The 23,009-nt window shown below is 43.6% G+C and overlaps 1 protein-coding gene across 1 annotated transcript; it reads left to right on the top strand.

The window, feature by feature from the left end:
• The first annotated feature begins 601 nt into the window (after nt 1–601).
• On the top strand, nt 602–22,133 carry LOC129704676 (protein transport protein Sec61 subunit alpha-like 1). The gene is made up of 12 exons (XM_055647964.1): nt 602–767; nt 4,721–4,788; nt 8,922–8,987; nt 9,624–9,702; nt 10,728–10,859; nt 11,990–12,099; nt 13,206–13,359; nt 14,134–14,294; nt 15,415–15,612; nt 16,398–16,589; nt 17,081–17,157; nt 19,904–22,133. The coding sequence occupies exons 1-12, from the start codon at nt 761–763 to the stop codon at nt 20,088–20,090; spliced, it is 1,431 nt and encodes a 476-aa protein (XP_055503939.1). The 5' UTR covers nt 602–760; the 3' UTR covers nt 20,091–22,133.
• Nucleotides 22,134–23,009: the final 876 nt, after the last annotated feature.

The raw sequence follows: 23,009 nt of genomic DNA, 5'->3' as shown, positions 1-23,009 counted from the left end.
GTTGACCTTTGTCAACACTCGGCCATCAGACGCGTCATCGGTTGTTTCCGTCAATGGTCGGGCCACCCGGGACGTCGTGTGTTTCCCTCAATGGGATCGTCTGGTCCCCGGGGGCGTCGGGGTTTCTGCACGGCTGTGATTGGCTGGCGACCCTCGGGTCTTGCAGTCAATCGGATTACGTGGCCTCCACCGGACTCGGGTTTTTCCGCGCCGTGTGCTCAGGTGGTGGGAGCGCAGGTGGTGGTTGGCTGGTGACCTGCGTGACCCTCGAGTCTCTCCGGCAATAGGATCACGTGTCCATACTAGACTCGGGTTTTTCCGCTGCAGCGGTTCAAATGGGTGACGACCGTTGCGACGCTCGTGTGCTTCCGTCTATCGGAACACGTGATCTCCCGCGGATTCGGGTATTTCCGCGGCAGGTGTGTCAGGTGGCAGGAAACGCAGGCTCTGATTGGTCGGCAGCCGGCGCGACGCTCGGGCATTTCCGTTGATCCAATCACGTGATCCATGGCAGCCTCGGGCTTTTCCGCGGCAGGGGTCAGATGGTGTGGAGCGCGGGCGGTGATTGGCTGCCGGCCGACGCCCCGCGCCCGCCCCCGCCGTTGCCTGGCGCTGACGTGTCTTTCGGACCCTGACGCGGCGGCGAGGCGACATCTTCCTGACTCCAGAGGCCGGCAGACAAGCCCAGCGCCCCGAGGCCGTGTCCCACTTTCTTCCCCACTTCGCACGAACTCCGGTTCGCCACCACAAACCGACCACCATGGGCAGTAAGTAGCCTGGAACCAGAGGCCTAGCAGGCCCCGGCCAAGCCTGGGACTCGCGTGAATAGTGACCCGAGCCTCCGGGCCCTGACTGAAGGGAACGTCCGCAGGCTGGGTTTGATAGGCTCTCCGTTTGCCTTCACGGGGGGTTAGATGGCGCGGACGTGGTTCAACTAGGAGCGTAATGGGACTGAGGTGGTGGCGGAAATAGTAAACAATTCCGATAAAACTAATTCAAAGCCTGGAGCCGCGCCTTTGAGGTTGGGAAATGTCGCCCGCCCTCAGCTTGTCCTGGACTTTCAGGTTCCCGGTGCCACAGATGCAGAGAGGAGGGGTTGGTAGTGATAGGGGGGAGAGAGGTATAGGAGTTAGGCGCCACGTAGCTCCTTTGGTGATGACGGATCCTTAAAAAGCAGTAACAAGGTCTACTTGGACCCCTCCCCTAAATTCCCACATCCTCTGGTTGACATTCAGATCGTAGAACATTCCAGCTCGGGAACAGATTATTTGGCCCACAGTGTATGTGCCAAACTTAATGGCAAGCCAAAGTAATATCTGCCTGCACTTGATCCATACCCTTCCATTCCCTATACCTATCCATGTGCCTATCTAAAAACCTGTTAAGTGCCACTGTTCTATCTGCTTCCACCACCAGTGTGTTCCAGGCTTGCCCTGCTCATCTCCTTAAACTTTGCTGCTGTTCTTGCCTTAAAGTTATGTCCTCCAGTCTTTGACATTTTCACCCTGGGGAGAAAGGTTCTGACTGCCTACTGTATCTGTGCTTCTTATATTTATATACTTCTATCAGGTCTTCCCATGCTGTCTAGTGAAAATAATCAAAATCTGTCCAACCTGTCTAATCCAGGTGGCATTCTGGTAAACCTCTTCTGCATCCTTCTCACATCCCTGACTCCTTTGATGTCTCACTACAAGATATTAGTCCCATTTCAAAAGTCTGCACTAATGAGAATGCAGCATTGATTTTTTTAATTTAGAGGTTGTGTATGATTTTGAGTTCTCAACCTAATAAATGAGTATTGCCACTATTGATTATTTGCGGAGGCATGAGCTGTCACGCGGGAAAGTAGTATTAAAGGCTTTGATTTTCATGATGGGAGATCAAATGGATATTAAAAATAAAATGCGCACCAGTCAGTGCCTGAAGATAAAGCTGATGGTGAACCTGAAGCAATGTGGCATTTTCATTTTTCCAATGTTGTTTGCAATCGAGTGCCAGTCTGCGACTCCTTGCAGACAAAAATACCAGGGGGGAATTGTTTTTTTTAATAAGATCAATTTTCTTTTAAATCCAGAAAAGTTTAAAAATATGTTGTTAAAAGTCTGCACCTACATATATTTTCAGGGAATTTAACAGGATAATTTAATTGTCTATTAATTCAATTAATTTCCTTGTTTATAGTTTTCAGAAACCTTTCTCCCGAGAGGAGTGTTAAAATGCTGACAGTAGCTGAGATTTTTGTGAAAATTCTGAAGTAGTTTCATTTTCTATGTGATGATAAATACCGACAGTTTAACTGTCATTACAGCTGCAAAATCTGTTTGTTTTTTTAAACACTTTCATCTCTGTATTTTGAATTACACAATTAGTTTTGATGCATGGTGATATTTACTGGTCAAGTTTAAACAATTGGTTTGTATTTTAATAAAATAGTGAACATGTGTGCAAGTTTGTCCACTGTAAAATAATATGATGCAGCACTAATCCTATGCTTCATGACACAGTTGAAGTCTAGATACATACTGCACTGGTAATCAGTTATTGTTTGCACTATATATGTACATACGTGGTTTGTGCAGTTGTGGCCTTTTGTGAATGTCAGCTTCTGACAGACATTGACGTTGAGTGTAAAATTGTGAAATATTACCTCTCCAGTTTTGGAATGTAGTATGACATCCCCAACACTCCTTGAATGTAACCTGTGACGTAAAGCCCTGAGGCAGACAGAGCTGAATGCTATAAAGATTCTAAGGACCATACGTAATACGTTTCTCTGGCTGTCTCAGGGCTCATGTGTAATAATCCAAATGCTTTTTGTGGCATACGATCAATTTTGGTCAGGTTTGTCATTGGGCACCCTCATATTTCATGTAAATGCCTTAATCAAGACTTTAGTGGAAGCTTTGTCTCATCTTGAAGATAATTTTTATTTCTCGTGCTTGTTATCTTGGTTCATATGAACATGCTATTGGGACAACTTGAATGTTAATGACCCGATTTTGTGGGGGATATTGTGGATGTTAAAATATCAAATATTTCATGCCACTTGTGCGGATTTGCAAACTACCCAGTCTCTTTTCTGTCTATTTATTTCTGGCCTTTGTCCAACTTTCTGCCTATCAAACAGCCCTTCTCGCCTGTATCAGCCTATAATCTACCAGGCTTTGTCCTGGCCCTCGTCACTTCCTGCTTTCTTCTGCCCCCTTACATCAGTCTGAAGAAGGGTTTCAGCCCAAAATGTCACATTCATATTCACCAGAGATGCTACCTGTCCCGCCAAGTTACTACTTCTCTGTATTTTGTACTTCAGCATCTGCAGTTCCTTGTTTTTATAAACTATGCTTGGAGAGTTATCACCGGAAGTATTGAAAACCTTTTGCATTAACATAATGCACCAGAGGTAAATTAAGATGGTGCTGCGTCCTGACATTTATCATTGGAATTTTATAACAGTGCTAACTATGACAATAAGCTATTGGTTATGAAGCCACTTGTACAGTTAAATTAGTACATGAACCAGTGATGACAAGAAGGTAACATCCTGGTACATCCAGCTTAGTTGTGTCTTTATAAAAAAAAAATTGTGTACCTTCGATTTTCCAGCATCTGCAGTTCCTTCTTAAACTCTTTATAAAACCATATGCTTCACTGTTTGCATGTGCTACAAAAATCTTTCTCCCACATCCTTGGGTCATTAGAGTCTGGAAAATCACTGACATTAATGTTGGCTCATTATTAATATGCATAGCAATTTGTGTTTTTTTTAAATTGCTATGCAATCCAATCTATGTTTAGATCATCTTTAGGAGTGGCTTCATGTAATCTTTAAGCCATTTATTGAATTAATTTGTCATGAGTAAATACAAATTAATCCTAAAATAAATATAAACCCGTATCAAATTCTACCCGATTCTCTGCTTTTCTAAAGTGTATATACTTTATTCAGCGGTTCTTGGGTAACCAATCCTTTTTTGGACACGAGGTAATTGGCTGTTTGCTGTGCTTTAAATACTTTATAGTCTTAAGGCCTCCAAGATGTTTGTTTCTCACATTTAAGTATTCATCAACACATGGGAGATATAAAAAATAATACAGTATACAATCTGAGCCTTTGTCCCGATTCATTGATAAAACAAGTTTTATATGTGGAGAAAATAGATGGTGACAGTTATGGTTTTATGTGGTTAAAAGCAGAAAAGGCTGGATGGATTCAGTTATGTACAGTGTAATGGTTAACATTTGATGGGATGGAGCATTTTCTGTTCTGATTTTGGATTTCCAGCTGTGTAGTTTTTGCACTATGTTGTCCCGGGACTACAGTAGTCCCGGGGCAAGGAACACCCCCAAGGCTTGATTTATTAACACGGGTGCGCTGGAAGACCAATACAAAATAGGCATAGTTCCATTTGGCAAGAAGTTCAAGTACGAATTTCATTGTTCTATCTGGGACATATGAGAATCTTGACTCTCTATTGTTGCAAATTCAACACTCCAAGGATAATTTTGGAAGCATCATTCTTTTCATGAGGCAGTGGACTGAAACCATTAGTGGGACGGGAAGGGCAATTTTTTGAAGCATGGGTTTTGCAAGTTAAAAGTGAGTTATCTGTAATTTGGTGGTCTGCTTCTCAATGATCAGTAGGGCCACATCCTGGGGGTTGTTGCCAACTGTTTTTGTTTTCCACACTTGACAAACTAATGTCATTGATTTCTTTTCCAGTAAAATTCCTTGAAGTGATCAAACCGTTCTGTGCTGTATTACCAGAAATCCAGAAACCAGAAAGAAAGGTAAATTCATCAACTGTTTCCTCAGTCTGTTCACTTACTCAGAAAAGCTGCATAGCAGAAATGTAATTTGTATTTATATATTACCTAATGGGATCCCTGGGTCTTTATGTCCTATCAAGTGCTGGCTATAAATCTAGAACTAATTAATGAACTAAAAAGAAAAGTGGACCAGCCAGTTTGATTTAGTTGAGAAAAATGGCAAGAGCTTCTGTTATATATAAAAGTGGGCTTGGTTTAACCCTTCAGCCAAGGCTACTATACCACTAAGACAGCACAGCTTTCTCAAAGCCATTTTATTAGGCTTGCTAAATTAAACATCAATCAGAGCTGTGTTACGTTCTTAGAATGTTTTTTTCAAAGTTAGCATGCAGTCTCATTCTTAAAACATTCCTTCCTTAAAAGTTTGAGTGATGGTTCGTGTAAGTAGTAGTAATACACGATTGGAAAATCTGTTAATTCGGTTCTTTGATACCTTTGCCTAGCTTTTGCTTGCAATAATTGCCTCTGAGGATGATGCAGGAAAATCTATTTGGTGTTTTGATTTTGCAGAGAAAAAATACTTAGCAAATTAAAAGTCTCCTAAAAAGAGTCTGAAGAAGTTTCCCGAACCAAAACGTCACCTATCCATGTTCTCTGGTCTAACTGATCTGAGTTACCCAGCATTTTGTCTTTTTGTGAAAATAGTTGTATGACTTGTATAATGGTTACTTCAGCAGGTTTCCATCGACACGTGCTCAAAACGACCATTTTAAAGCAGCAAATGATTTTTGTAAATCCCCATATTCCTATAAATCTTTCCTATCCATGTACCTAGCAAGGTGTCTTTTAATATTGTATCCATTTGACTAGCTCACCCTCACCCCCATATGATCCCATTTTTTTGGACTAATCTTCCATGCAGAACTTGTCAGAATCTTTGCTAAAATTTATGTTGACAATATCCCTGCCCTCGTCAATCATCTTGTTCACCAACTTTAAAATAACTCAATTAACTTTGGGAGCCCTGATTCAAAATCCCCACCAGTAACTTTCCCATTTGTGTTGGGCTGATTGATCTATAGATCCCTGGCAAGACTTGCAGCCACTTGTCAATAATGGCACAACATTAGCCATTCTCTCGTCGTTTAGTACCATATCTGTGGCCGAGGAAGGTGGAAAAGTATCTGCCAGGCCCCCATTCATTTCCTCTATTGCTTCCTGATACGTAATCAGGCCCAAGGGATTTAGTTACCTTTGTATTTCAAGACTGCTGGCACCTCTTTTGTAAAATCAAACCAAGACTTAGGCTAGGGACAATGCAAGCCTTGCTTCAAGCCTTGTTCCATTAGGGGTGATCACAATGTATCTCATGCTGCACTGAAACTGGCCCTTCGGCCCAACTTGCCCATGCCAGCGTTTGGCTCATAAACAACCCTCGTTAGTGTAAAGATCAGCCTAGATTTTATTGCTGAATATACGTTCTTTTCTTTCTGGAACAAGAAATTTGGAACGTGGATGTCTGCTTCTATAGAAACATAGAAACATAGAAATTAGGTGCAGGAGTAGGCCATTCGGCCCTTCGAGCCTGCACCGCCATTTAATATGATCATGGCTGATCATCCAACTCAGTATCCCGTACCTGCCTTTTCTCCATACCCTCTGATCCCCTTGGCCACAAGGGCCACATCTAACTCCCTCTTAAATATAGCCAATGAACTGGCCTCAACTACCCTCTGTGGCAGAGAGTTCCAGAGATTCACCACTCTCTGTGTGAAAAAAGTTCTCCTCATCTCGGTTTTAAAGGATTTCCCCCTTATCCTTAAGCTGTGACCCCTTGTCCTGGACTTCCCCAACATCGGGAACAATCTTCCTGCATCTAGCCTGTCCAACCCCTTAAGAATTTTGTAAGTTTCTATAAGATCCCCTCTCAATCTCCTAAACTCTAGAGAGTATAAACCAAGTCTATCCAGTCTTTCTTCATAAGACAGTCCTGACATCCCAGGAATCAGTCTGGTGAACCTTCTCTGCACTCCCTCTATGGCAATAATGTCCTTCCTCAGATTTGGAGACCAAAACTGCACGCAATACTCCAGGTGTGGTCTCACCAAGACCCTATACAACTGCAGTAGAACCTCCCTGCTCCTATACTCAAATCCTCTTGCTATGAAAGCCAACATGCCATTCGCTTTCTTTACTGCCTGCTGCACCTGCATGCCTACCTTCAATGACTGGTGTACCATGACACCCAGGTCTCGCTGCATCTCCCCCTTTCCCAATCGGCCACCGTTTAGATAATAATCTGCTTTCCCGTTTTTGCCACCAAAATGGATAACCTCACATTTATCCACATTAAACTGCATCTGCCAAACATTTGCCCACTCACCCAGCCTATCCAAGTCACCTTGCAGTCTCCTAGCATCCTCCTCACACCTAACACTGCCCCCCAGCTTAGTGTCATCCGCAAACTTGGAGATATTGCCTTCAATTCCCTCATCCAGATCATTAATATATATTGTAAATAGCTGGGGTCCCAGTACTGAGCCTTGCGGTACCCCACTAGTCACTGCCTGCCATTGTGAAAAGGACCCGTTTACTCCTACTCTTTGCTTCCTGTTTGCCAGCCAGTTCTCTATCCACATCAATACTGAACCCCCAATGCCATGTGCTTTAAGTTTGTATACTAATCTCTTATGTGGGACCTTGTCGAAAGCCTTCTGGAAGTCCAGATACACCACATCCACTGGTTCTCCCCTATCCACGCTACTAGTTACAGTAGGCTACTATAGGCCTCCTGTGTCCTATTTTTAAATATCTTGTTTCATGTATACTTTGGGATATGTATAATTGGTAAATCATAACACTTGGAGATTGCAATTTTATGTCGCAGGTGAAGTAATATTATACAGTTTGTTTTTACACAAGGTGGTGCATACTTTGAATGAGCTGCCAAGGATGGTGGTGGAGGCAGATATGAGAGTGGTGTTTAAGATGGATAGGCACATGGATATAGAGGGGTATGGATAGTGTGCAAGCAGAGGGGAATAGTCTATCTTGGCATCATGTTCAGCACAGGCGTTGTGGGTCAATGTGTCTGTTCCTGTGCTGTACCCTCTGCATAGTTTGAACAAATGGAAATAATATTTATATAGTCAAGGCAAGCCAGCCTAAAAGAAAAGTGTGCCAAGCTTGCTCTGCTATTCTAAGGTGGAAATAAATTGTTTCCAGCTGGATACCATGGCGCCTTGCATATGCTTGCTTTCATGTCGGAATAGTTACAGCATGCTTGGAGCAAAACCGGGGTATTATGATTTGGAGCTACCAGCATCCTGAGCAGCACTCCTGACAACAATCCAGATGGATGTTGCTCATATTTTTAACCAAATATACCGTCGGCCTCCGTTTGGCCCCCGGGTTTGATTTGTCAAGAAGTATAATCTCATTGTTGCAACCTATTTTAAGTGGATGCTGGTTTATCACAATGTGAAGTTGTCAACAAAAATATGTTCGGTTGTATGTTTCTCACTTTAAGAAAGGAAGTTAGTTTTGGTGTGATGGGGTTGGAAGCAGAGAGTCATGGTACTTAAGTAATAATAATAATAAGGTACTTAAGTCATGGTACTTAAGTAATAGTGTGATGATGGTTCTTTTAATATAACTAACCATTGCCTTTCTCTAATAACGGTAGATTATCCAATGCTTATTGGCATCGTAAATAGTTTCCCTTCTCTGATTCTGCCAGCAAATGTAGGTCACAATTGCCATGAAATGGATTCCTGATTTGTCCTGCCAATAGCAATCAATGTTTTATCTGTCATGTAACTATGGATTAATGATTGAGGCTTCCTTGTGTATGAGATATTTAAGTGCGAGTTAACAGAAATCTGGGAGCATTATTGATGGTTAATGATGAGATGGGCGGAGAGGAGTCTTTTGTGGGGAGCAGATTCTAAGGCTAGGGTATCAGAACCTGGCGATTTGAGAGGGAAGAAAAGCAGGAAACTTCGAATGAAGAGTGTTAATATTGAAAATTGTCCATGAACTGGTTGGATGTGGCGTAGGCCCAGGGATTTGAGTGAGCTCTTGATGTTCTGATAAATAGCATGCTGTCATCAGACTTGTGTTGATGTTTCAATTTTCTAATTATTTTTTTACAGATTCAGTTCAGAGAAAAAGTATTATGGACAGCCATCACGCTTTTCATCTTCTTGGTCTGTTGCCAGGTCAGTGCCTTAACAACTATATTGCACTTAATCCTTCATGCAGCCAAACATCTGGCTTGCAAAAAATAAAATGTTGTAACGCTACAGAGTTGCTGGCTTAATGTACAAATCTGGGGAGAGGATGTGATTGAAATCCTGGAGTAATAACCTCGGATCTTGGATTCACCATCCAAAGATATATTCAAATTATTGCCAAGTATCTGTGAGATTTAACTTCAGTGCCTGTGGAATTTGGAAAAAGAAATGTGTCTTAATAAAGATGACCAGAACACAGTACTGGATTTGTGTGAAGATGTGAGGGTGGGTGTGTGTGTGGGGGGAGGGGGGACAAAATGGACAAAATGGAGATGGGGGTTGTTGGGTGGAAAATTAGTTTAGCAAGGAGGAGAATGAAGCAGGGTGACAGTAGAGGAGCATTGGAGGCTCACCAGGATTTGGGTGGGGGGCACAGGAATGAGTGGGGAGTGGGGGGGGGGGGGTGATAGTTGTGAAGAGAATGTTGATGGACTCACTGAAGCAGACTGGCCTTGTCAGTGAGCTGCCACGTTATTTTGTTTCAAACTCGCCTGTTTTTGTTTTGATTTGAGTATTTTCGATGCAACAATTACAAGAATTTTGTTTTTAAACCTTTTGTAGATTCCTTTATTTGGCATCATGTCATCAGACTCTGCAGATCCTTTCTACTGGATGAGAGTCATCCTAGCTTCCAACAGAGGTAAGGAGGTATTTTAGATCAGGTTCTATATCACCAGTTAGGATTAGCACTTGGCAAAGTTTCTCAAGTGGCCCATGCTCCCCATCTTCCCTTCACATTGCGTGTTAGACCTGCTGTAGCATGTGAACCTTTGACTGAGGCCAAACTTTAGAAGAGAACTATTATCATTCTGCCTCTTCTGCCAGTAGGTCTGAACTTGAGAGTTCTCCGCTAAGTTCATAACGAACTTGAGTGAAGCCAACCAGTTGCTGGAGATAGACAAAAAGGCTGGAGTAACTCAGCGGGTCAGGCCGCACCTCTAGAGGAAAAGGGTAGGTGACGGTTTGGGTCAGGAGCCTTCTTCAGACTGGTCACTTATCCATGTTCTTCAGAGATGCTGCCTGTTCCACTGAGTTACTCCAGCATTATCTATCTTTTGTAGAAACTAGCATCTGTAGTTCTTTGTCTCTACTATTATGGTTGGACTCAAGTCCAGTTTTTGATTAGCAAGCTGCTGATCCTCTGATTCCTGTGGTCTCTATAAGAGCCTTTTTTTGTTAATTATATCATGTACTTGGAATTTGTTTTAAGTTCCAATTATTTGAATTTTTCAGGTGCATGCATTTTTAATGCTGTAGTACCATCTTGCTTTTCCTTATGACCATGACAGGAGCAGAATCAGGCCATTTAGACCATTGCATCTGTTCTGCCATTTGATCATGGCTGATCTATTTTCCCCTTTCAACCCCATTACCCTGCATTCTGTCCATAACCTTTGAAGCCCTTGCTACTCGTGCCTATCAATCTCCACTTTAAGAATACTAATCTAATGTTTTCTGCAGCCTATGTTACTTCAGCATGTCGTGAATTTTGTGTGCTCTTTCTGTGAAGTGAGGCTCAGGCCCCACGGCTTTGTGGCTCAGAGAATAAAATCGTTAATAAAATAAAGCTGACGCAGGCTGTGTGAAGTGGCAAGTTCCTTGCCTGTTATAATAAAGAAGGCAGGAAGATTAGTGATACTAAAGACGTGTCTCTCTTGAATCCAGGTACATTGATGGAGTTGGGTATCTCGCCGATTGTCACCTCTGGTCTCATCATGCAGCTTCTGGCAGGTGCCAAGATCATCGAAGTTGGTGACACCCCCAAAGATCGCGCGCTCTTTAATGGAGCACAAAAACGTACGTCTCGGGTTGCAATTTGACCATGAATTTATAGTCGAAACAGGCCTTTTGGCCCAACTTGCCCCCATCGACCAATATGTCCCGTCTACACTCTTCCCACCTGCCTGTGTTATGATACTACCTGCCTCAACTACCTCCTCAGGCAGCTCATTCTGTAAACCCATCATCCTCTGTGTGGAAAAAGTTACCCCTCAGGTTGCTATTAAATCTTTTCCCCCTCACCATAAGCCTACGCCAATAAACCTCTGGTTGAATTTCTCATTCTGAGCATGAATTTCCATTTTGATATCTTGATATACTTAAACTGCGCATTTATCACAAAGTACAAACCAGTTTGGTGTCCTTTTTGGAGAATCCTTTCAGAATCTATCACTTCACATTTTGACCTATTTACCTAGTTGCGTTGGTTTTGTCGTTTGGGTTAACTTAGCTGGTACAGTCTATTTCTGTCTTACCATTGCTGTGGGTGGGGGGGGGGTAGGGAGGAAAGTGTTGTCCCCAGAAAACCTTCCATGACACAAGCCACATTGTGAATGTTTAGTTTAGAGATACAGGGTGGAAACGGGCCCATCGGCACACTGAATACATACCGACCATTGATCACCCGTTCACACTAGTCCTAGGTTATCCCACTTTCTCATCAACTCCCGACACACTAGGGGCAATTTGCAAAGGGCCAATTAACCCACAAACCCGCACAACTTTGCGATGTGGAGGGAACCCACACGGTCACAGGGAGAATGCAAACTCCGCACACAGGCAGCTTCTATGTTGGGATCAAATTGGGGTTCTGACACCTGTGACGCAGCAGCTCGTAGCCTGTTCTGTTAATTTTAAAGATTGCTGCAATATTTGTGAATTAATGATAATTGTTACTAGTGTATTAAAGAAAATAGCTTGAACAAGCCAACAAATTACTTGCCTCAGGTTAGAGTCATTGTATGTAAATATCTGGAGGTTAGTGCAAACTTCGATTAATCCAGAGTAATTTTGAAGCCTGTTTATTTGCTGTTTTTTTTTATGGGTTGAGACCCATAAAAGGTATAATACAGGTTTGTTAAAAGGTGTATACACATGTTGTTAAGGCCTTCGCTCAAGATCTGCTTTGTTTCTCTTTTGCTCTGCAGTTTTTGGTATGATCATTACCATCGGACAAGCCATTGTATACGTCATGACTGGGATGTACGGAGATCCATCAGAAATGGGCGCAGGCATCTGCCTCCTGATCATTATTCAAGTAAAGACACTAGGTGTTGTGATGAGGTGGAAGTGGGTGTTTAAATATTTGGACCATACCTGAATCATCAAGGCATAAAGACTGGCGAGCTGGTGCTGGGATTAGTAAAAGGCCTCGATAAAGTGGAGGTGGCGAGGATGTTTCCACTAGTGGGAGAGTATAGGAGCAGAGGGCACAGCCTCAGCATAAAAAGATGTACCTTTAGCAAAGAAATTAGGTCGAATTTCTTTAGTCAAAGGATGATGAATTTGTGGAATTCATTGCCACAGACGGCTGAAGCGGCCAAGTCATTGGGTTATTTTTAAAGTGGAGATTAACAGGCTCTTGGGGGGGGGGGATAGATCAGCCATGATTGAGTGGACTTAATGGGATGAATGGCCTAATTCTGCTCGTATGACTGTTGAACCTTATTAGTATAAGTGGGTGCTTGGTGGTGGACATGGACATATGTGCCTCTGTGATTTTATTGTTGGTCTTTAAGATTGTTATTGTTGATAAAGTCTGGACAACTTCTAAATTTGGCATGTACAAGCGTGGTTCCAACCTTGTTTTTGCAATTTGCTTTGTATTTTGAATTTGTGCATGGGATATTAACCTAGTTAGTTAACTGGTGCAATTCATCATTTTTCCATTGTGCCACCAATTAGTTACCCCAAGGAGCCTTTGGCAGAACATTAATATACTGCAAAGATTTGTTTAGTGAATACTTAAACATATGGTAACAGAGTTCTACAGAGCGGTAACAGGCTGCTCGGCCCAACTCTTCCATGCTTCCACATGCATCTGTCAAGCAGCTCCCACCTGCCTGCCTCTGGCCCATATCTCTCCAAACTTTTCATAGGTTCATTCCATGTGCTTACCACCATCTCTGTGAAAAAAATCCTCTTTGAATAGTGCTTTAAGTTTGGGTTAAGCTACCCTCATGTTAGGTAGAAGATCCATAATACTACATTTTTCATGCATGTCGTTTTTTTTGGGGGGTGGTGGGGATTTGCTTTATGCTGGAAATTGGAACCATCTTGGAGTTTGAGGTGTTCCTGACAAGCTGCACTCCTTCCGTGTAGAGTTTTACTAAACTGACGGAGTTTTCAAATTTTTTTAAACAGCTATTTGTTGCTGGTCTGATTGTCCTGCTCTTGGATGAACTGCTCCAGAAGGGGTATGGCCTTGGATCTGGTATTTCTCTCTTCATCGCCACAAACATTTGCGAGACCATTGTATGGAAGGCTTTCAGTCCTACTACAGTGAACACTGGTAGAGGTAGGTCACAAGTGATCCTTTATAAGACAACACAACAAATCTCAGCTGAGTGAAGGGTCATTACTCACAACTAATAGTGCCGTGCTCAAGGTCACGTGTTTAATTGTCAGAGCTGCTGACAACGAAACAATTAGATTCTTGCAGCAGCATTATGGTTGTAAACACAGTACTCGTAGATAATATGCAATATACAAAAATTCAATAAAGTAATAACCCGAATATTATCAGATTACTGAGCGTCTTTCCATAAGCTAGGGTATTGTGCGATTTGCTTCTACGCCATTGTGGACATTGGACTCTGTCTATGGAAATGATACGTTACAATGCTGAGAACTATACCTTGCACTCTACGTTATCTCCTTAATCCTGTGTCTATACACTGGACGGCTCGATTGTAATCTTGTATAGTTTCTTTGACTGGATAGCAGGCAACAAACTGTACCCTGGTACACATGACTCTATCTCCCCCTTTCCTCTAATGCACGAGTTTTGAAAATTGGTCTGATGAAGGCTCCCGACCCAAAATGTCGCCTATCAATGTTCTCCAGTGATGTTGCTAATCCGCTGAGTTACTCCCAGCACTCGTGTTCTATCACTTGCCCCAGTCATTTTCCAGCTTCCCCCCCACTCTTATCAGTCTGAAGAAGGGCCTCAATCTGAATTGTCATCTTGTTATCTCTTCAAGCGATGCTGGCCTGACTTGCTGAGTTCCTCCAGCACTGTGTTTTGCCCCCCTTTTTCAGTCTGTTCTTAACTGTTTTCTGTTTCCAACAGGGACTGAGTTTGAGGGATCAATCATTGCCCTCTTCCATCTCCTGGCCACGCGACAGGACAAAGTCCGTGCTCTTCGTGAAGCCTTTTACCGTCAGAACCTGCCAAACCTCATGAACCTCATAGCTACCATCTTCGTCTTTGCTGTGGTGATATACTTTCAGGTATGTAAACCAGTGCTGTCAAGATTGACTGTTAATCGTTGCCCACAAGAGTTGAGACTAAAACAAATTGAGGTTCAGTCATTTCATTTGGTGACGTATCTCTGACTTCATACACTTTCACAACTTACACTGTGAGGAAAATGGATTCTTTGTTCCTGCTGTTAATTTTTCCTGGAGATGGACTTTATTTGTAGGACAGCAACAAGTCAGTACACAGCTGTTCCGAATTAAGTACAAGTCTTAGAGATGCAAGGAATTACAGATGCTGGAATCTTGAGCAAAACACAGTGCTGGAGGAATTTAGCGGGTCGGTCTGAAGGGTTCCTGTCCATTCTCTCCACAGATGCTGCCTGACCCGCTGAGTGCCTCCAGCACCTTGTGTTTTGCTGAAGTACGGGCCTCGTCAGGTTATGGCAAGGTTCTGTTTCTGAGAACTATTCGTAACCCGAACAGATCGCCTTGGAACTGTGTTCACTAATCGAGGTCCAACATAGCAAAACGCAGAACATTGAAAAGCACAGGAACAGGCCATTCGGCCCACAATGTCTGGGCCGAATATGATGCCAAGACCAACTCGTCTACCGGCACATAACCCATGCCGCTCCATTGCCTGTATATCCATAGTGCTTATCTAAAAGCTATTTAAACGTTGCTATCGCACCTGTCTCCACACCAGCCCCAGCAGCACATTCCAGGCACTGGGGGGGGGGGGGGGGACGGTTCTGACTGTCTACCATTTCTATGCCACATAATTTTATACTTCTAGTGGGTCTCTCCTAAACCGCTAGGGTTCCAGAGAAAACAATCCAAGTGTCCAACCTCTCCTTGTAGTTAGACCTCCTAAAGCAGGAAGAAATTTGGTAACCCTCCTTTGCACCCTTTCCAAAGTCTTCACATCTTTCCTGTAATTGGGCTACCAGAAGGTGCCTGCGGTCTCAGAGTAGCTGAGAAATCCATCCGGCCAGAATCCAATGCTCACCGGTATGAACGGGCTGTACATCAATTCATGCCGAGGATGATCTGTATCTCGTCTGTGACTGGGCATAGATTTTATCATTAATAGTCTCAACATCAAATGAAACTGAATTTGAGTGAATGATCTCTACATTAACATTTGCAGGGCTTCAGAGTGGATTTGCCAATCAAGTCTGCCCGCTACCGTGGACAGTACAATACCTACCCCATCAAGCTTTTCTACACATCAAATATTCCGATCATCCTCCAGTCTGCTCTGGTCTCCAATCTCTACGTCATCTCCCAGATGTTATCTACAAGATTCAGTGGCAATTTCTTAGTCAATCTACTGGGCACCTGGTCTGTAAGTACAAGGTCTTCAGTATGGTGGGTGGAGGGTGGTCATTGTTATAAATAAAGGCATCGGGTAACGGAGAAAGTAAGTCACAGGTTGGTGTGAATGGGCTTGTACTTATGTTGCCTTGGTAAAACATTTCAAAGTACCTTGGATAGGGTGGGGGGGGGGGGGGGGTGGTTATGGTTTGATTTAATAACAAGGAGAACTGGATAAATAGTGTAGATAGTTGCCGTCTTTCAAACAAGGTTAGGGGAATCTACAACTAGAGTGCATGGATCATTAGTTTATAGTAATAGGGGAAAGATGGGTGGCTCAGTAGTGGAGCTGCTGCCTCACAGTGCTACAGACCCGGGTTCGATCTTATCTATGGGTGCTGTCTGTATGGAGTATATAAGTATTCCCTGTGATCCCGTAGGTTTTCGCCAGCTGCTCCAGTTTTCCTGCAACATTCCAAAGGCGTGCAGGTTTGTCGGATAATTGGTTTCTGTAAATTATCCCTAGTGTGTAGGATGTGAAACTGGGATAGCATAGAAGTAGTGTAACCTACAAACCCGCACGTCTTAAGATGTGTGCGGAAACTGGAGCACCCGGAGGAAACCCACGCAGTTACAGGGAGAACTTGCCAACTCCATATGGGAACTTGCCAACTCCATACGATCGATCTTGGATCTTTGGCGCTGTGAGGCAGTGGCTATACCAGCTACGCCACTGTGCCGCCTATTGTGATGTGAAGTGTCTCTCATCCCCTCGTTCTTTGCTCTTACGGATATTCTTCCTTCTTCACATTGAAGGACAACACAGGAGGAGGTCCAGCCCGTGCATACCCGGTCGGCGGTCTATGCTACTTCCTGTCCCCGCCGGAGTCGTTCGGCTCTGTGTTAGACGATCCCGTGCATGCAGTCATTTATATCGTCTTCATGTTGGGCTCCTGTGCTTTCTTCTCCAAGACCTGGATCGAAGTGTCAGGTTCTTCTGCTAAGGATGTGAGTATCAGAACAACTGAAACATGCATTAATCGAGTGAATCATAACCTTGTTACCTGGTGTCACTACTTTTAATCGAGTGATTTTAAATTATCTGGAATCTGTGTTGCTTTGTGTAAAAAAAAAAAAGGAAAATAAAAAATTAGCCTTGGGTTTATAATTGTCAAATGCACTGAGGTGCAGTGAAGAGCTTTTTTGCATTCTGACAAATCAGATAATATATTTAAATGCAATCAAACTAAACTAAAATAATAGGTAGTCAATAAAAGGTTGGGGTGATTTTACTGGGTAGAAGTCTGTCTGCCAGTGTCTGCTAGCATGTGTGCACGTGTGCGTGCACGTGTGCGTGCACGTGTGTGTGTGATCGATCCTCTGGGAACAACGTGAAAAGATTTGCCTTTATAGTAAGTCGTTACAGCCTTGCATGGGTGGCAGGTTTGAAGCCTTCTTTCCACACTACCATCTGAAGGAGAGTATTTCTTCATTTGCAGGTTGCTAAACAGCTGAAAGAACAGCAGATGGTGATGAGGGGACACCGTGAGACCTCAATGGTTCATGAGCTTAACAGGTAAATTGTCAATTTTCTTTTAGTTTGTACCAGGCTTTTTTTTAAGTATAATCTCTGACGGTTCCTATAAATTCCGAGTGCGGAGCAAAAACACGCTGCCTTCCCGTCTCCAACACTCCTGCTTCCCGCACCAGCTCCTCAGCCACATATTCAGATCCCTTAACTCCCTGTTCCTGCCCTCATCAGCATGGGGAACTGGAAGCAAACCGGAGATATCTCTGGTTTGATAAAGTCCAGTAAAATCCGATTAAAGATAGTTTAAGGGTCTCCAATGAGGTAGATGGTAGCTCAGGACTGTTCTCTAGTTGGTAATAGGATGGTTCAGTTGCCTGATAACAGCAGGAAATAAACTGTCCCTGAATCTGTCTATATGTGTTTTTGCACCTGTGCCTCTTGCATGATGGGAGAGGGGAGAAGAGGGAGTGAGTGGGTGAAACTGGTCCTTGATTATGCTGGTGGCCTTGTCAAGGCAGCTTGAAGCGTAGATGGAGTTCATGGAAGGGAGGTTGGTTTGCGTGATTGTCTGGGTTGTGTCTACAATTTTCTGCAATTTCTTGCGGTCTTTGATTTAGCTGGTCAGTGAAGGCGCTTTAAATTCAATTACCTGAGGCTTGTGCTTGAAGTTGAACCTTTCAGTCGGGAAATATTTTGTTGCGATGGGCAGAGTGTAGGTGCAATACAAAAACTGTCTCTTCGAGAGGTCATAGAATCGGAGTTGTACAGAACAGGGCCTTCAGCTCACCGCTTCCATGCCGATCTTTATCCCCATCTGCACTTATCACATATGCCTGCATGAGAGTACGATCCATACCTTCTATGTAAGAAAGAACTGCAGATGCTGGTTTAAACCAAAGATAGACACAGAAAGCTGGAGTCTCAGCAGGACCGGCATCATCTTTGGAGAGAATGAATGGGTGATGTTTCGGGTCGAGACCCTTCATACCTTCTGCCTGAAGAAGGATTCTGAGCCAAAACATCACCTATTCCTTTTCTCCAGGAATGCTGCCTGACCCGCTAAGTTACCATATAACAATTACAGCACGGAAACAGGCCATCTCGACCCTTCTAGTCCGTGCCGAACACGTATTCTCCCCTAGTCTCATACACCTGCGTTTAGACCATAACCCTCCATACCTTTCCCGTCCATATAACTATCCAATTTATTTTTAAATGATAAAAACAAACCTGCCTCCACCACCTTCACTGGAAGCTCATTCCACACAGCCACCACTCTCTGAGTAAAGAAGTTCCCCCTCATGTTACCCCTAAACTTCTGTCCCTTAATTCTCATGTCATGTCCCCTTGTTTGAATCTTCCCTACTCTCAGTGGGAAAAGCTTATCCACGTCAACTCTGTCTATCCCTCTCATCATTTTAAAAACCTCTATCAAGTCCCCCCTTAACCTTCTGCGCTCCAAAGAATAAAGCCTTAACTTGTTCGACCTTTCTCTGTAACTTAGTTGCTGAAACCCAGGCAACATTCTAATAAATCTCCTCTGTACTCTCTACTTCTACTGCTGCAACATCGAGAGCATCCTTACCAACTGTATCACAGTATGGTATGGCAACGTTACTCCAGCATTCTGTGTCTATCTTCGGTATAAATCAGCAACTGTAGTTCCTCCTTCTCCCTCCATACCGTGCCTATTTAAGTGTCTGTCTCACACCTCTAAACATAGTATTTGCATCTGATTCCATCATCTGCTCTGGCAACTTGTTCCAGATATCAACTACTGTGTGTGAGAGAAATTAAACCCTCAGATACCCTTTAAAATGTCTTCATCTTAAATCGATGCCCTCTGCTTATTGATGCCCCTACTGTGGCAGACTGTTGCTGGAAGAAACACACACCTGTTTTAGACGTAAAAAACATTGCGTTTCATTTAATTTAGACCTAATGACTCTCAGACTCCACCTAGGGGGCATTTTATCCAGTGCACTCATTTCAGTGTAGTTGGGTTCCATTTGTTTACAAGGCTACAAGTGGTTGCTTTAAAGGGTTTTGTCTGTATTGTGAAAACTAGCACGCTTTCAGAAGTGTTAGAGGCAGGTTCTGAAATCTTGAGCAAAAATAACTAACTGCTGGAGGAACTCAGCCGGTCAGGTAGCATCTGTGGAGTGAAATGGACAGGCAATATTTTGGATGGGAGCACTTCTTCTGTCTTGAGTCTAGTGTTAGGTCTCTGGATCAGGTACAGCAAGGGGTGTCTACAGACTAACCATCCCAGTTAGAGGAATTCCTGGGGCAGAAGGTAATGATCAAGATGTGTAAACAGGAATTGCAGATTCTGTTTAACACTGAAGATAGACACAAAATACTGGAGTAACTCAGTGCGTTGGGCAGCATCTCTAGCGAAAAGGAATAGGTGAGGATTTGGGTCGAGCAGAAACGTCACTTATTCCTTTTCTCAAGAGTTGCTGCTTGACCTGCTGAGTTACTCCTGTATTTTGTGTCTACGGTAGTGGTCAAGGGCTATTTGGGTGGTTGAAAGTCTGTGACCAGTGATGTTGTTTTTTGTTAATTTTAGAGATACAGCATGGAAACAGGTGCTTTGGCCTATCCATGATGACCATTGATCACCCAATCACGCTGATATACCACGTTCACATCCATTCGGAGCAATTTTAGAGACAATTTAACCTAAACACACACGTTACTCCAGTACTTTATTTTATTTTGTAAGCCAGCAGCTGCTGTTCCTTGTTCCTACATTTGAAACTCTGATATGTGTTTGATTTGTACACAGGTATATTCCCACTGCTGCTGCCTTTGGCGGTCTGTGCATCGGCGCGCTCTCCGTTCTTGCTGACTTCCTGGGTGCCATCGGTTCTGGGACTGGTATATTGCTGGCGGTCACCATCATTTACCAGTACTTTGAGATCTTCGTGAAGGAACAGAGTGAAGTCGGAAGCATGGGAGCCTTGCTGTTCTAAGGGCATGGAGTATCTCCACTTCCCCCAAGGCATTTGTCATCCAAGCCAGAGAAATTTCAGAATTATCACAGCAGAGATCGTCTTAAACCTTTCTCACCCGTTATTACTTTTTATTTTTGTTTTCATCTCAAATTTCAAGGCCGTTGGGTGGCAAAGGGTTAAGAGGTTTTCATCATTTTTGGCACCGTGTGCTGAAAATCAAATTATGGAATGTGTTTAATTACAGTTAAAAGCACATGCGCCCACCATATGATGAGTGGTCTTTGTGTTAGTACTGCTTTGTTGTGTGGCTTATGTTAATTTCCACCTTTAATTGAAAGGGGCAACAAAAGATGTCTGGGATGATTTCCTCCCCCCCCCCCCCTCCCCCTTCTTATATATATATATATATACACCTCTCCTGATAGTTATTGAATAAGACGTCCCAGGATTGATAGACACAAAGTGTTGGAGTAACTCAGCGGGTCAGGCAGCATCTCTGGAGAGCATGGATAGGTGATGTCCTGGGTTTGGGCTGTTCTTCATGGTCCTGACCTGACCTGACCTGCTGGGCTCCTCTGACACTTTGTGTCTATCTTTGCAGTTCTTTACTTCAACAACCCTGGAGTGATCTTTGGTTTACTCTTGGTTCTGGCTCTGGATGTATTAGCCTCAGGAGCTGAACTACTAATTGACCTGGGTGGGAGCAGAGAATGTAGTGATGAACTTTGTGTTGAGCATAGATCTAGTTATGTGCTGCTGTGCTGTGACCAAATAATCTACTGACCATGTCTTAGTGTGGTGCGCAAAGTGCTGGAGTAACTCAGTGGGCCAGGCAGCATCTCTGGAGAACATGGACACGTGACGTTTATGATCTGGGCACTTATTTGTGGTTCCAAACTGAAACATCACCTATCCATATCCCCCAGAGATGCTGCCTGACCTACTGAGTTACTCCAGCACTTTATGTCATAGAGTCGTGCAGCACAGTAACAGGCTCTTTGTCCATGCCGACCAAGATGCCCAATCTACCTTGCGTGTTGTACGCAAGATTCCAGCATCTGCACTTCCTTGGGTCTTCATGCCTTGGTGTGTGAGAATAGTGGGTTATGGGCAGACGTGGTGTTGTGTTTCTACGGAGTGTAGTCTTTTCCTAGAGAAAGTACTGGATTGAACATGCAGCAGGTGTTCTCTGAGTGTGGAACAGCTTTGTGCTGGAGACCTGGGTAATGGTGTGACAAATATGTATTGGGTGCAATGTTGGAAGACTGCTCTCCTTGGTTGAACATTCCACTCTTACCTTGCAATGAGCTATGACAAATTGGATACACCTGTGTACTCTGGAGCCTTTAAAGGCTGATTTCCAGCAGATTTATTGAAAGTATAGATGTACATTTGCCCCAAGCATCTCCTCATGGACAGTTGCACCTACATTTTAAAGTTAAACCCTTATAGATCTGAATTATTGCAATATTTACTGCGTTGTTGGGAAAATCTTGGGCTCCCTCCCCTCCTGCAGTGTTGTGATGAGGGTTACAGCTGCTGCATTTCCTCCGGGTGTCCATTGAGTTTGGCTGGCACCAGTGCGTGGAAGCAGGTGGCATAAGAATAAGCTGGGTATCCCATTCACTATCTCCGGTTGGATTATGTGGTAGTGTCTCGTGTGGATGGGCTGCTCACCTCCTCTGTCAGCTGACCCGGAGCGGGCACTGGAGTGCAGGATGCTGACAGAACAAATTCAGTATTGAGTAAGCCCTCCAGGTTTGGCCTTCGGATATAAATTTGCTGCCTGTCCCTGTACCAATCCATTGGTTCTGTACACAATGCCCATGTCCAGATGAAACTGATGTTCCTCCGCTGTGTTGATATTTCAAAGCATTTTCTCGCTGCGTGTAAAATGTTTCAGGAGTTCTTTCTTTCTCTCAGTTCTCTGTTCCAGTTTGGAACAAATGGAATTTCTATGCATTCCCACGTGTTCACCATGACTAAACCACAAAGCAGTGTTTGTTCCCTCCCGGACCTGTTCACTTCAAACTTTATAAATAAAAGCGTTTTGAGAACGTCTTCTTGATTAATTTTGTACCCAGGTGAATCGGTGTAGATACCTGCTCCATTGTTCCACTCAGCAGCTTATCTTTCTACCATCCTGCAGTGCTTTCACAAGCTAGACACAAAATGCTGGAGTAACTCAGTGGATCACGCAGCATCTCTGGTTTTGGGTCAGAACCCCAACAGATTACCTCAGGAAAGGTGTATCCCATAATGGCCCATTGTTGGCTGGGGAAGGTGTGATAACAAGAGGTATACAAGTATGCGAATAGTGGAACTGGTGGGATGGGGAGAGGGGAGGGAATGAAATACAGGAGTTACTTGAAATTAGAGATACAACATTCCTACTGCTGAGTTGTAAACTGCCCAAGTGAAATAAGAGGCATGGTTCCATTACAACTCTCAGTCCAATGAAGGCCAGAAGCCCAGCTTAGTTGTCTCATCATTTTGATCATAGTCACATAGCACAGACTTGGGCCCTTCCACCCAACCTGGGAACATAGAGATAGTTGAGGCAGGTACTATTGCAATATTTAAGAACCATTGGACAGGTACATGTATAGGACATATTTAGAGGGGTATGGGCCAAATACAGGCAGGTGTGACGGGTGTATGGCTGGTGTGGGCCGATGGGCCTGTTTCCATGATGTATGACTGACTTCCAGCATATAAGTGCCAGGACAGAGATGTGAGCTGATTCTGAGTTATTTAAAACAATCAAACTTTTCAACACAGCCATCAGGTTCATCTGAGTCTGGGACTGGAAACAATGGTCAAACATCCGAACCAGGTTTTGAAATTGCGCTTGAGTCTCCCCACACCACAGCTTCCATCTGGATCCCCAAGAGGCAGCACCTCAAATCACAACCGGTGCTGGAGTAACAGAATGCT

Source organism: Leucoraja erinacea, chromosome 16 (assembly GCF_028641065.1).
Source record: "Leucoraja erinacea ecotype New England chromosome 16, Leri_hhj_1, whole genome shotgun sequence".
Taxonomy (NCBI): domain Eukaryota; kingdom Metazoa; phylum Chordata; class Chondrichthyes; order Rajiformes; family Rajidae; genus Leucoraja; species Leucoraja erinaceus.
Note: the sequence above shows the minus strand (reverse complement) of the source record. Positions and strands in the feature narration are given on the sequence as shown.